Source organism: Pongo pygmaeus, chromosome 23 (assembly GCF_028885625.2).
Source record: "Pongo pygmaeus isolate AG05252 chromosome 23, NHGRI_mPonPyg2-v2.0_pri, whole genome shotgun sequence".
Lineage (NCBI taxonomy): Eukaryota > Metazoa > Chordata > Mammalia > Primates > Hominidae > Pongo > Pongo pygmaeus.
The window spans coordinates 56956909-56968642 of record NC_085931.1 but is presented as its reverse complement, the minus strand read 5'-3'; the positions used below and the strand labels follow the sequence as shown (position 1 = coordinate 56968642).

The following is an 11734-nucleotide window of genomic DNA, read 5'->3' as shown; positions in this document are numbered from 1 at the left end:
CCTGCAGCACCGGGAGCCATCCAGGGCTGAGAAAGCACAGAGCAGGCAGGGAGCCTGGCCTGGACAGCGATCTGGCTGTGGGTCTGGGTCCTGCCCCCTGAGGACAGACCGGGCTTGGCGCAGCAGGGTCTGCGGGACTCTGGCGCTCGTTCGCCCTGGGCTGAATCAGGCTAGATGGGCTTTGGGTGTGCGCCGCACGGAGTCAATCTGACTTCGGGCTCTCCTCAGGGAAACTGAACACAGCTGGGCGCTGCAGAGGAGGCCACGAAAACCGTGGCGCGGGGCAGAGACTCTGGGGGCCAGGAGCCTCCCCCAGTGCAGGGGAAGCCCCTCAACCACCTTCCACAGGCCTCCATCACGGCGCTTGGCCAATGGGTTCTGCAGGAGGTCACGCATGCCATCTCCCTGCATGAGGCCAGGTTAGCCCGTCTGTCATATTTCAGGTCCCAAAGCTGGGCTAGCGCAGGTGGCAGCAGTGCTGGGACCTGGGGTTGTGAGAATCTGCCATTGAGGTTTACTGGAGTGGCAGCGATGCCTGGACTAAAAACATGGCCCCAGAGTACCCCATGCGGATAATTTTTGGGGGTCAGGGAAGTGCACTCGGAGAGGCAATGGGAGTGGGTGGTCTCTCCCTCCCCCACCGGAAACTGGAAGCCAAGTGGCCACCGCGACCTGTACCAGCAGTTTCCCGCCCCCACCTGTACCCCCGCCCCTACCCCCGCGTGCGCGGAGGAGCGCAGGTGTCTCTTCCGAGCCGCACCCTCCCCGCACCCCCACCACCCGTCACCTAAGCCCTCTTCCCCCGCCCAGTCCCCGGAGGGCAATCGGAAGGGAGCTGGCCTGGGGAGGGGGGGCCGGGGGGGTAGTAGATGCGTTTGTGTGTCACGGGGGAGGGAGGAGAAAAGGGAGGGGAGAACCAGGGAGAGAGGGAGAGAGCGCGCGGCGAGAGAGGAGGGCGGGCGGGAGGCGGATCCTCCTACCTGGGGCGCGCTCGCTCGCTCGCGGCTCGCTTGCCGGGGCCGCGAGTCACCTGGGGAGGCCGACAAGTGCGGACACATTGGCCGCCGCGGCGCTCGGCGAGGCGCGCACGGCCTCAGGCGGCTGCGCCTAGTGCAGGCTGCACCCGCCCGCCAGCCGCGCCCGGGCCCCCGGCCTGCGCTTGCAGGGGCCCACGGTCGCTCAACCGGGCTTCGAGGTCTCGGCCCCCAGCCTGGGTCAATTTCCCGGGCTCACGCGGCGGCGGCGGCGGCATCCCGGGCTCACCATGGTGGCAGCGCGCGCCGAGTGCCCGCGCGTCGCCGGCCGCCCGAGCCGCAGCGCCGGCTGAGCGCAGTCTGCCCGCAGCCCCCTGGCCCCTGCCCGGCCCTGCCGGGCCCGCGCGTCCCCTCCGGCCGCCGCTGTCTATGGCGCAGCCCCCCTCCCTGGATCATGCACAGAAACTTTCGCAAGTGGATTTTCTACGTGTTTCTCTGCTTTGGCGTCCTGTACGTGAAGCTCGGGTGAGTACCCCGTAGGCGGGGGCAGCAGCCAGGGGCCAAGACAGGACGAAGGAGCTGCCTCCAGGGTGTCCCCGTGGGGACGTGGGGACTGGAGGGGGCCACGGCAGCTCTCTGGGCTCCGGGGCTGGCCCGTGTGTCAGACCCTCGCCCCACGCCAGCAGAGACGCAGCCCAACCCCCTGGGCTCCCGAGGGGCGCCGAGCCCAGCGAGGGAGGAGAGAGAGCGGGGCGCGCGGGAGGTCCGGCCGGGCTCGCGGGTAGCGGCGAGCGTGCCCGGCGCGTACTTTCACCTGTTTGGGCTCCAGGCCCCGGGGGTGGGACGCGCCTTCCCTCCCCCGGGCTGCGCTGGGCGCCGAGCCCGGGCCGAGCGCTCGCCGCCTGGAGGGTGCGCCGGGGCGGGGTCGGGGGGCGTCCGGCGCCTGCGGAGGCCTGGGAGGGCGGGGGGCGCGCACTCGGCCGCGAGCGCGCAGGCCGGGGCACCCGCCGCGGCCCTTCTTCTCTATCCATCACCCAGACGTGTTGAAATTACCCTGACAACTCGTCCGGCTGGCTCGGGATGGGCCGTGGGGCCGGCCGGGCCGCCTCGGGCTCGGTCCGGGGCCCGCGCCCCGCCCGCCCGGGGCCCTGGGCCCTGGGCCCGGCCCCCTCTCGCCGCGCTCCCCCTGGCGCGGCCCGGCGGGCGGGCGCCCGGCGAGCCGCGCTAGCTGCTCTCTGCGGTAGCTGCTCCGAGTCGTATTTCCACATTCCTGAACCCAGCCGAGTCCTTACCTGTTGAGCCGCGATCTCCTTTAGACAGAATCTGTCTCGGCCTCGCTCGAAGTGGGGGTGGAGAAACGGCGTGACAGAGGGGGTGCGGTGCACCTCGCCTGGGGCGCCCACCGCCCGCTGCTGGCCCCGCGCTCCTCGCACCTGCGGGGACCCGCGCCCTGCGCGCCTACTGTGCGCCGCCGGCTGCCCCGAGGCAAGCCCCGTCCAGGCCACTGGCAAGGCGATGAACAGACCCGCGGGAGGGGCAGGTCCAGGTACCACTGGGGGGAGATGCGGCTTCCCAGGCGGAGAGGTGGAAGCAGGAGCTGGGAATCGTCTCTCCATCACCCTCCATCCCATCTCTACCCCGCCATTTTACAGGTGGAGAAACTGAGGCCCAAGGCCTGCAGAGACAAAGCCAGTGGCTTCAGAGGCAGGACAGGAAGCCCCCATCCTAGCCTGAGCCCTGCAGGTCTGGGCGGGCGTGCCTGCGGCTGCCGGTAGCCCCGTTTATCATAGGTCTGTGGGTAGGCTGTGTCCCTGGGTGTTTGTTTATGGAGGTGAGGGGTGCGGGGCATTGAGCCTGCTGGGCTGAGGGTGGAGTGGGCAGGCTGCTCTTTTCCTGCATCTTCAGCAGTCCTGCAGTGAGTCCCGCTGGGCTCCTCAAAGTGATGGCAACCCTTAATGAGGCTTTGTCCCTGCAGCCTGATTCTCAGCGCTGAGGCCTTCCCCCTCCTGGCACCCCTAGAGTTAGGCGCTTTTACTCTCCCGGATTCAACGATTAGGAAACTGGGCACAGGACCTAAGTCACTGTCTTCAGAATTCAGTGACAGAGCTGGGGCTGCAGTTGGCTGTGGCCCCCCTACTGCGGGCCGCTGTTCCTAGCGTCCATTCTTCTGCATCAGTCATCGGAAAGCAGCCCTTCCTCCCATGAGTGAGCGGGTGGGAAGAGCTCTAGGAACCCCCGTAGACAGCAGAAGGAGCTGACGGTCCACCCCAGCCCCGCTCCTGGGGCTGCTTCCAGGGCTTGAGGTCTGTGTGCCCTTCCCAAGCCTCCTGGTCCCTTCTGTAAACAGGGAGTGCAGCTCTGGCCATCCTGAACAGGATGGTGGCCAGTGTCTGAGAGAGGTCTGAGTGAGCAAGACCCCACCGGGCCTCTGTGTAGCCCAGCCTGAGCCCCGGGCACCTGTGTCAGCCTCCTTCTGGGAGGAGGTAAGAGTGAAGCAGTGGCTGAGCTTCCTTCTGTGTGGCCCTGGCTCTGCCCTCAGGCCCCACCCAGGACCCCTGGAGGGGAAACTCCTCCCCCTGGTGTGCCAATTTAAAACACACACTCCCCACCCACCTCCTTGATTTCCAAAATGTGACCTCTGAACACCCTGTGGAATGGCAAGCAGGAAAGCCAGAGATCTACCCTGGGATCTGCTAAGGGAAGGAGAGCCAATCCCTCCCTCGAGGCTCAGCCCCTGCCCGCCAGGACTGGAGAGAAGGGCCCTGCTTTCTTCGCAAGCCATCTTGGCTACGCGCAGCGGTAGAAGGGGGAAGCTGGGCCCAGGTGTGCCCTCAGGGGTTAAATGACCTGGAAGCCCATTGCATTAAGGGGGAGTCTGGGACCAATGGGCTGTCTGTTCTGTCCTCCTGTCACTCCTAGCCTGTGGCCTTGAGTGAGCCCTTTAACCTCTCAACCTCCCTTTCTTCATCCAAAAAATGGGGTCACAACACCCCCTTCACTGCGTGCTGCCCGTGTTACTCCTGAGGGCATTTGCCCTGCAGGTGGTGGAGATATGTGTCCCAATGAACAGCTGTAGATACCAGGAGAATCTTTCTTATTGTTAATGACTATGATGTCACTGAGGCTGACACCCTGAGGACTCCTCCAGATGGTGTATTCCAGGGCGTCTGCATCCCAGAAGTTGGGATTTTCAGGGTCATAAAGTTCTGACCAAAGATCAGAGGTTGTATGCATGGATGGGATATTACGTGATCACTTCCCTGCGTGCTGCCTGTGTTTAATTACACAGGGGGGCCACCCGGGCACGTGCAGCCATCACACACATGTGCCCCTAAGCCTGGTGCAACTCACATGTACAACCCCTGAAGGACTCCAGTACCAGCTGGAACCAGAACTCAGCCCTCACAATCCCCTTAGGCGTCAGGGCCCTAAGAACAGATGCACCTGGGATTTGGAGCAATTTGAAAACCTGATGGCTTCAGAGAGTCACAATTTCTCACCCAGGGCCCTTTTTGGACTGAGCGGCCTTCAGCTCCAGCCTTGGAGGAGGCCAAAGCAGAACTCAGAGGAGCCCGTCTGGAGTCTGGACACTCTCTGCTCACTAGAACTAGAGTCACTGCAGTTCTAGGACCAGCCCTGCCACAAGCCTGTCCTTGCCTTTGGGGCCAGAAGCAGAGGGGCCTGAGAGCCCTGGACTGGGAGGGATGAAGGTGGAGGAAGCGGCTGCTTCATCCTGTGTGATGAGCCTCCACACCAGGTCTAGAAGTTAGAAAATCCTCTTCCTCAGGACGACATGCCAGACCGCCCAGCCCTCCCTTGTCTTGCCATCTTCCTGCTTTGTGCTGTGATTCAGATGTAAAGAGATGGTCATGTGGAACCAGAATTGGCTAACGACAGGAGGTGGGACACTAGACCTATGTTTCAGGCTTAAACAAAAAATAAAACGAACTCGAGGAGGGAGAATGTCTTTGTAGGTCTACTCCCCAAACCCATCCCCACCAACCCCTCAAAGGAGAGCAAAAGAAGCGGGATGGGGAAGCCAGAGTGCGGAAGCCTCTGTGCGAGGAGAGCAGCACCTGCTGGCGATGCCTTCCCACTGGCGGCCTCTCCAAAGAGGTGCCCAGGCAGGGTCGTGCAGGCTCAGCACCAGCACAAGGCTGGGCCTGGTTAGCCATGGCAGTGCCTGTGTGCGACCCACAGCCAGCCTCACTAAACCCAGGGCACACGGGGGCAGAGGCTCAGACACTCAGTGCATCTGTGCACACACACCTGTCCTCACAGACTGCCCACGCTTCCGCAGGCACACACAGGCACATGTAGGCACATGCATGCACACACGCGCATACGTTGCCGAGCACAGCCCCCAAGAGGAGCACACGCCTCCGCGAAGTTCCCCCGCAGAGCCGCCCCCATGTGCACCTTCCCGAGCCAGGCCAGAGCTGTGTGGCTCCCTAAAGGTGGGGGTACGGGTGTCCCAGCCAAGGCAACTTGGGCAAGCCCTGGAGGCGGCTCCCACCACACGCTCTGGTCAGCCTCCCCTTTAAAAAAACCCGCCGGGGGAGGAGGCGGATGTAGGGGCGGCCCGTCCAATGGCAGCTGCGCGCCTCGGGAGACTTGGAGAAGTGAGCCAGAGCGAGCGACAGAGCCGGTTCACACCGACAGACAGACGGAGGTCCAGACCGCAGCCAAGGCGCGCCCGCTGCCCCCGGCCGGGTCCCCGCCCCGCACTCCAGCCCCAGCTCCCGCCGCTGCCCCAGACCCAGCGCCATGCGCGGCCCTAGCGGCGGGGCACGGGCGACAACTGCGCCCGGGCCCACGAGACCCGGCCCCTAGCGCCCAGCGCCGCCGTCCTGCATCAGGGAGCTCCGCGGGGACCCCGGCCTCAGCTGGCCCAGGCGCCCGGCCCGTGGAGCCTGCTCAGCCCCGCCAGGCGCGCCGGCCCACCATGCTCCTACTGTCGCCGCGCAGCGCGCTCGTCTCCGTCTATTGCCCGCAGATCTTTCTCCTCCTGTCCAGCGGCAGCTACCTGTGAGTGCCGCGGGCGGCTTGTGGGGTGGGCGGGTGGGCTCCCCCCGGGCCTCCAGCGCTGGAACCGGGCGGGCAGGGAACGCGGCAGCGAGGCCCCTGGGGCGGGGCACCGGGTGACCGTCGCGCGCGGGAGCCGGGGGACTTTAGGTCGCCTTGCCAGCCTAAGCTGCCGAGGTGGAGCACTTGTCGGGCAGCTACGGCAGTGAGAAGTCCTGGCTCTGGGGTCAAAGAAAGGATGGCCCGAGAGCGGCTCGACTGCCGGAGTGGAGTAGAGCAGGCTGTGCACGCCCAGAGCGAGGGCCCGCGGGCGCGCGAGCGGCGCCGAGATTCCCTGCGCGTCCCAGAAGAGTCCTGGACCGGCGGGGGACTCCTCCCCGTATTAACCTACGCGGCGCGCAAGACCATGCCACATTTGGGAGAGCCGCACGCACACACCCGCTCCCTCGTGCAAACACCGGCACACACGTGCACGCCGCGCTTCACCGGACAGTGCCCGGACTGTACCCTGAAGCCGCTGCGGCTTCTCGCGCCTTCCTGCCGCGGTGGCCCGATCCCTGCCCCTGCCAAGTCCTCACCTGGGGGCGAGGAGGACGCGCATTGCGCGCTGGCGGCCGCGTTCGCCCAGGTGTCTCAGCCAAGGGAGAGCGCGGAGCGCGGAGCGTGGGCGCGCGTGTGTGCGTCCGGCAGGGCAGAGCCCACGGGGCTCTGAGAAGCTCCGGGCAGGGCCGAGTCCAGCCCAGTGAGCCCAGGGGGCGCGCAGTGGTGGCTTCGCCGGATTCCTAATGGGACGCATATGCTCTGGCCTCTGACTTAAAAAGAAGTTTGATTTATGGAACCGCCGTTTGGGGGAATTTAAGCTGGATGCTACTGATTAAACCTCAGAGCCTGCTCTCCCTCCCCTTCTCTTCCCTTCCCCCTCCCCCTCCTTTACACGCGGGCCACGTCCGGGGTCGCCTGACGCGGCCAGAGGGGGCAGCCGCTGCCTTCCCGCTCCCTGCGCCACCCCCTTCCCCATGCGGTCGCAGTCCTAATACATCGCCGCACCCCCACCCCCATTTAATAAAGACGCAGCCAATTTCTCCTCTTGCTCCTAGGAAATTACTATCCTACCAGTTTTCCTTCTATAAATAGTCGCGCATCTTGAAACAAAAGTTCGCAACCGCAGCCAGATGCTGCGAGGCCCGTGGTTTCCCGGGCTGTGGGACATAATTACAAGGTCCAGGCACAGAGAGCGCTCCAGGCCCGGCGGGCAGCCCCGGCTGCGGAGGCATCGCCTGAGGGGGGCGGGGTAGCAGGGCGCATGCGGGTGGGGACCGCCTGAGCAGTGGGGACCCAGGCTAATAAAGTGCCAGGGTCCCCGGGTCCTGCTTCTGGTGTCCTTCCCAGGAACTAGATCAACCAGGGGACCTTGGAATTTCAGCGTCTGGCGGTTGGAGGCCAGGAAGCCTCCCCCTCCCCAGAATCCTGGCATTTCAGCCTTAGGCCTTGCTAGAGAATTGGCAGCTCCGGTGCTTGGGAAATCAGTTTTGGAGCCGGCTGGCTGAGGTTCGGTGTTCATGGAGAGGTGTCCGGGGTGGGAGACCAGGAGTCCTGCGGAGGTGGGGGCGAGGGAAGTGGGGGGATTGGGGAGTTGGGGTAAGGGTGGGAGAGAGGGAGGTGCGCAGGGGCCCCAGAAGCCTGGTGGGAGTTGATGCCAAGGCAGCAGTGAGGGGCCTCTGGGGCAAGGTGGTGCCCAGTGTACCTCTGCAGACCCCAGGTTTACCTCAGGGCTGGCCCCTCATCCGGGCCTGCAGTGACTACACCCGCCAGGCTTGCTCCTGGAGTGTGCACTGCCAGCTGTGTTGGCAGAAATTCTCCTAAGGAAACAGCTTTTCCAGACATCCCTGGGCCAGTGCTGGGGTCCGGCCTGAGTCGTGGGGGACAGGAAGGCAGCCTGCATCCCTGACTTGCCCTCAGCAGCTCCTGCCCCACAGGGAGGAAAACGCTGACGCCAGCCTTCCCCAAGCAGAGACGAACCCAGACACGTTCCCGGAGCCAGGGGGGCGGGTCTCAGATGTCCCTTGCCCCGTTTGTTTGGTGGGCGCAAGGCTGACCATAGGTGGGAGTAGGGCCTGCGCAATTCGATTTGAATGAAAGCATGCAAAGTGAGAAGACCTTGGTTCCCGTGTCTCCGACTCAATGGCTGCACTTGGGGAGGCAGCCAGCAGCAAGTGCTTGGAGAGCTGTGAGAGGTGGGGGTGAGTGTCAGCCCACCCTCAGCACTGCAGGCGCACTCGATGGTGTTGGCCTTTGGATCTGAGGATGCCTGGGCTACGAGGGTCACTGGGTGGAGGCTTCATTCTGCTCCAGAGAACTTTCAGGAACTTTCCAGATCCCATTGCTGGGATCCCAGACACTGGCTGACGGCTGATCCTCCCCCTTTCATCTGGACTGCTCCCCTAGCTCCCTGTCCTGGGCTGTGGTCTGTGCACACCGAATCCCAGACGCATGCCTGGGTCCCTGCCACTGATCAGGTTGGACGGGTGTGTTGGCCTGGAAGCGCCCTGCGCCCCTGCTACATGCTGACTTGCAGCCATGCTAGGCGGCTCTGGCCAGCCCTCGCCTTCTCTGTGCAGAGCTCTGTTGTCAGTGCAGGAGCTCCCAGGGCCAGCGGGGGTCAGTAACGGCCCAAGGGAGGGCAGGTAGGGGACTGCAGGCCAAGAAGAAGGCTTGTGGTGCTCGGTCAGCTGGAATGGGGGACTGGCTGAGGCCTTGACCAGGACCAGGCTGAGCTTCTGTCCCAGGCAGGTCTCTTCCGGTCTCAGCCTTCCTCTCCCAGATGTGGGGGTTGGCTCTGACGACCCCCCCAGGTCTTCCGGTAGGAGCCTCTCATGGTGACCGCCCGCTCTGGGGAGCCGAGTGAGTCATGGGTGACGGCGTGGTTACTCACCGACCACCTGGCTGTGGCAGGGTGGGGGGGCGCTTACCACTGCCCTGCCAGGCCAGGCCTCTTCCCGGCTCCACCGCTGTGGCTTTGTCAGTGGTGCCAGCCACAGTCCCAGAAGTGCTGTGGCCATGACCCTCGAGGGGGAGGAGATGAAGCAGGCCCACTCCCATGGCACCACGGCCTGTGTGGGGACAGGATGCACCCCGTGGCTCAGGCGTGTTCAGGTTGCCCTTGGGGGAGGGGCAACTCCCAGCCTGGAGGGTCTGCGTCTATCCACGTCTGGGAGGGGCTCTGCTGTGTGCCCTGAGCAGGTCCATGAGCCTCTCTGGGCCTCAGTCTCCTCATGGGTCACTTGGGATGGTGATCCCTCCCCCAAGGCTCAGAACAGGCCACGTGTAGTTGGAACTTGAAAGTGTAGAACGTTCCATAGAGGGTGTGCATGTGGGGTTCAAGCTGGGAAATCTGATGAGATCTCAACTGGGGACCCCCCACTGGAGGTGGACAAGTGGAGCCTCTCTAATCACAGGAAACTCCCCAGAACTCATCACCATGTGGACGAGACCCACCAACCATTGGCTAAAGGGGAGAATGTGCATCCTGGACTGTCTGTGTGCAGAGGGAGGACAGGAGGTCCTGGGGTGGCACTGGGCTCCACGGTTGTGCGCCAAGGCCTGTAGGATAATGCGCCGTTTTCTAACATGGTTTCCCGTGAGGCCAAGGGGCATGATAGTGACTCAGATCTGGGTCCTCATCCTGACTCCACAGGGCCCTCACTGCCTGGCTGTGTCCCCAGGCCCAGCTCTTCCCTCTCCGGTGCAGATCACCAGAGCACAAACCTCACCGGGTGGCTGTGGGAAACTCTAGCTTGATGCCTGGTGCGGTCGGTGTACGGGAGACAGGCCATTCTCAGCTATCAGGAACAGGGAGGTTGGCCACAGGCAGCACAGAGGGAGGCCCAGTGGCTGTGTTCATTCAGGAAGGAATGATGGACCCCCTAGGGCATCTCAGAGGGCTTCCCAGAGGAGATGACGCTCAGACAGGGTTTTGAAGGATGGAGAGGAGTTGGCCAGACTAAACAGGCATATGAAAGAGACCCCTAGAAGAGGGAACACTACTGTCAACACATTCACCAGGGGTTCCCCTCCAGGGAGCCTCAGAGCATCTTGCTGAGGTGGGCCGATGGGATGCCAGGGTCCGGAGAAGAGGCTGTTTCCCAAGATCACCTTGGATCCCAGGGGTTCAGCCCTCCCAGTTCCAGCTCCTCACCTGGTGCCAGCGCTGCCTCTGAAGGGAAGTTCCCCCTATGCAGTCCCACATGGAGTGGAATCGGGGTCTCCCAGGGCCTCAGGCTCCAGCCAGCAGTTGGAGGTGCTGATGGGAGGCGAGGTGATGATCATGAAGTTGGTGATTTTTGAGGCGCCAACAGCACATTATTGTTCCCTCATTCACACACTTCCCTGGGCTCCTCTGGGGACACAGTGGACAATGGCCGAGCAAGTCACACTCCCGCTCCCTCCCCTCCCACCCACCACGTCCCCGGAGCCTTGAGTCACCCTGGCAGGGCAGGTGGGTGCCTGTGGGGAGCCCAGGGCCCCTGCTTGGGTGTGGACCAAGGCTCTGTTCTCGGAGGACCCTGACAGACCCTGGGTGTGGAGTGGCGGTGTTGGATGAGGTAGAGGGCTCGGTTGTGGGTGTCTAGGCCATCAGCCCAGGGCCAGGGTGCGGAGCCCCCGGAACTAGGACCCACATGCAGTGGGAGCCCAAGCCCTCACGGCTCACACTGCTCCCTGTCATCCCGGGCAGATGGAGAGGCGGTAGCAGGCTCCTAAGGCTGCCGCCCTACACAGCCTTGGGTCCGGCTCAGATGGGGCTCAGCTCCCCTCCCAAAGGGACAGGAGGCCGGGCACCCTCCCTTGTCAGATGAAACCCCGGCCCAGGGCTCCTTCAGCCTGATGAAAGGGTCATTGTGTGGTGCGGGCCGCCCGCTGGCCAAGGACAAAACCACCGTTTGTGCTCCGTCCCTGGCGCGGGGCTGGGGGCCTCACCTCAGGCTGGCCGGCAGGATGGGGGTGGATACAGGTGCGCTCCCTCCCCCTTTCCTTGTCTTCCCACTCAGCCTGCCTGGGGCCCCTCCCCCATCCCTGCCCCTCACCCAGGGCGTTCTCGTCCTGAGTGTGGGTCCTGAGGCTTGGGTCAGCTCCGCTGTTGGCAGAGAGGCAGTGAGTTCTCCAGCCCCGGAGACATACAAGCAGATGCAGGAGTGAGGGCCGGGGATGCTGGGGAGGGTCCCTGCCTGAGCAGAGAAGCGGAGCTCACAGGTTCTCTGTGCAAGCAGCCGGTGGAGTGGTTGGCCTTTCCAGAGGCCATCCCACAGTCTCAGTGGTAGAGTGGCAGGTGAGGCTTGGCACAGGGCCATCGACACGTCCTCCATCCCCAGGCTGGAGCAGGTGGCAGCTGAGGTGCTGGGGCTGCCACGAGGCTGGGTCTGAGGCTGTGTGCAGAAGACACTAACGTCCTGCTCCCCCAAGCAGCCTTTGCAGCTTTAGAGTGTGAAGCCTGCAGGTGCCCAGAGCTGGGCCTGGGAGGAAGCCACCCCACCCGACGAGCAGCTTGCCGGGTATCAGCAGCAATGGAGAAGAGCCCGAGTGAGCATCCCCTGGAGTTCCATCCCATGACCCCTGCGGGCCTCCATCGCTTTCTGGAGCCCTCCCGCACTGTGATCCCTGCTCCAACCCTTCCGTGCCCTGTTGGAGCTCTGAATGGGCCAGGCCAGAGGGAGCCTGGGCACAAGGACTGGTGGTGTCTC

The 11734-nt window shown here is 64.1% G+C and overlaps 1 protein-coding gene across 2 annotated transcripts in view; it reads left to right on the top strand.

The window, feature by feature from the left end:
• Window positions 1-988: 988 nt before the first annotated feature.
• The window catches only part of WNT7B (Wnt family member 7B), a 55714-nt gene continuing 44968 nt past the window's right edge, over window positions 989-11734 (top strand). The window contains exon 1 of one of the 2 annotated variants that reach the window (XM_054470483.2): window positions 989-1499. In XM_054470483.2, coding sequence (XP_054326458.1) covers window positions 1429-1499 — 71 coding nt within the window. In that variant the 5' untranslated portion in view covers window positions 989-1428. Of the gene's footprint in view, window positions 1500-5615; window positions 6003-11734 lie in introns of those variants that run through there. The other variant, XM_063662728.1, reaches the window with a different exon arrangement.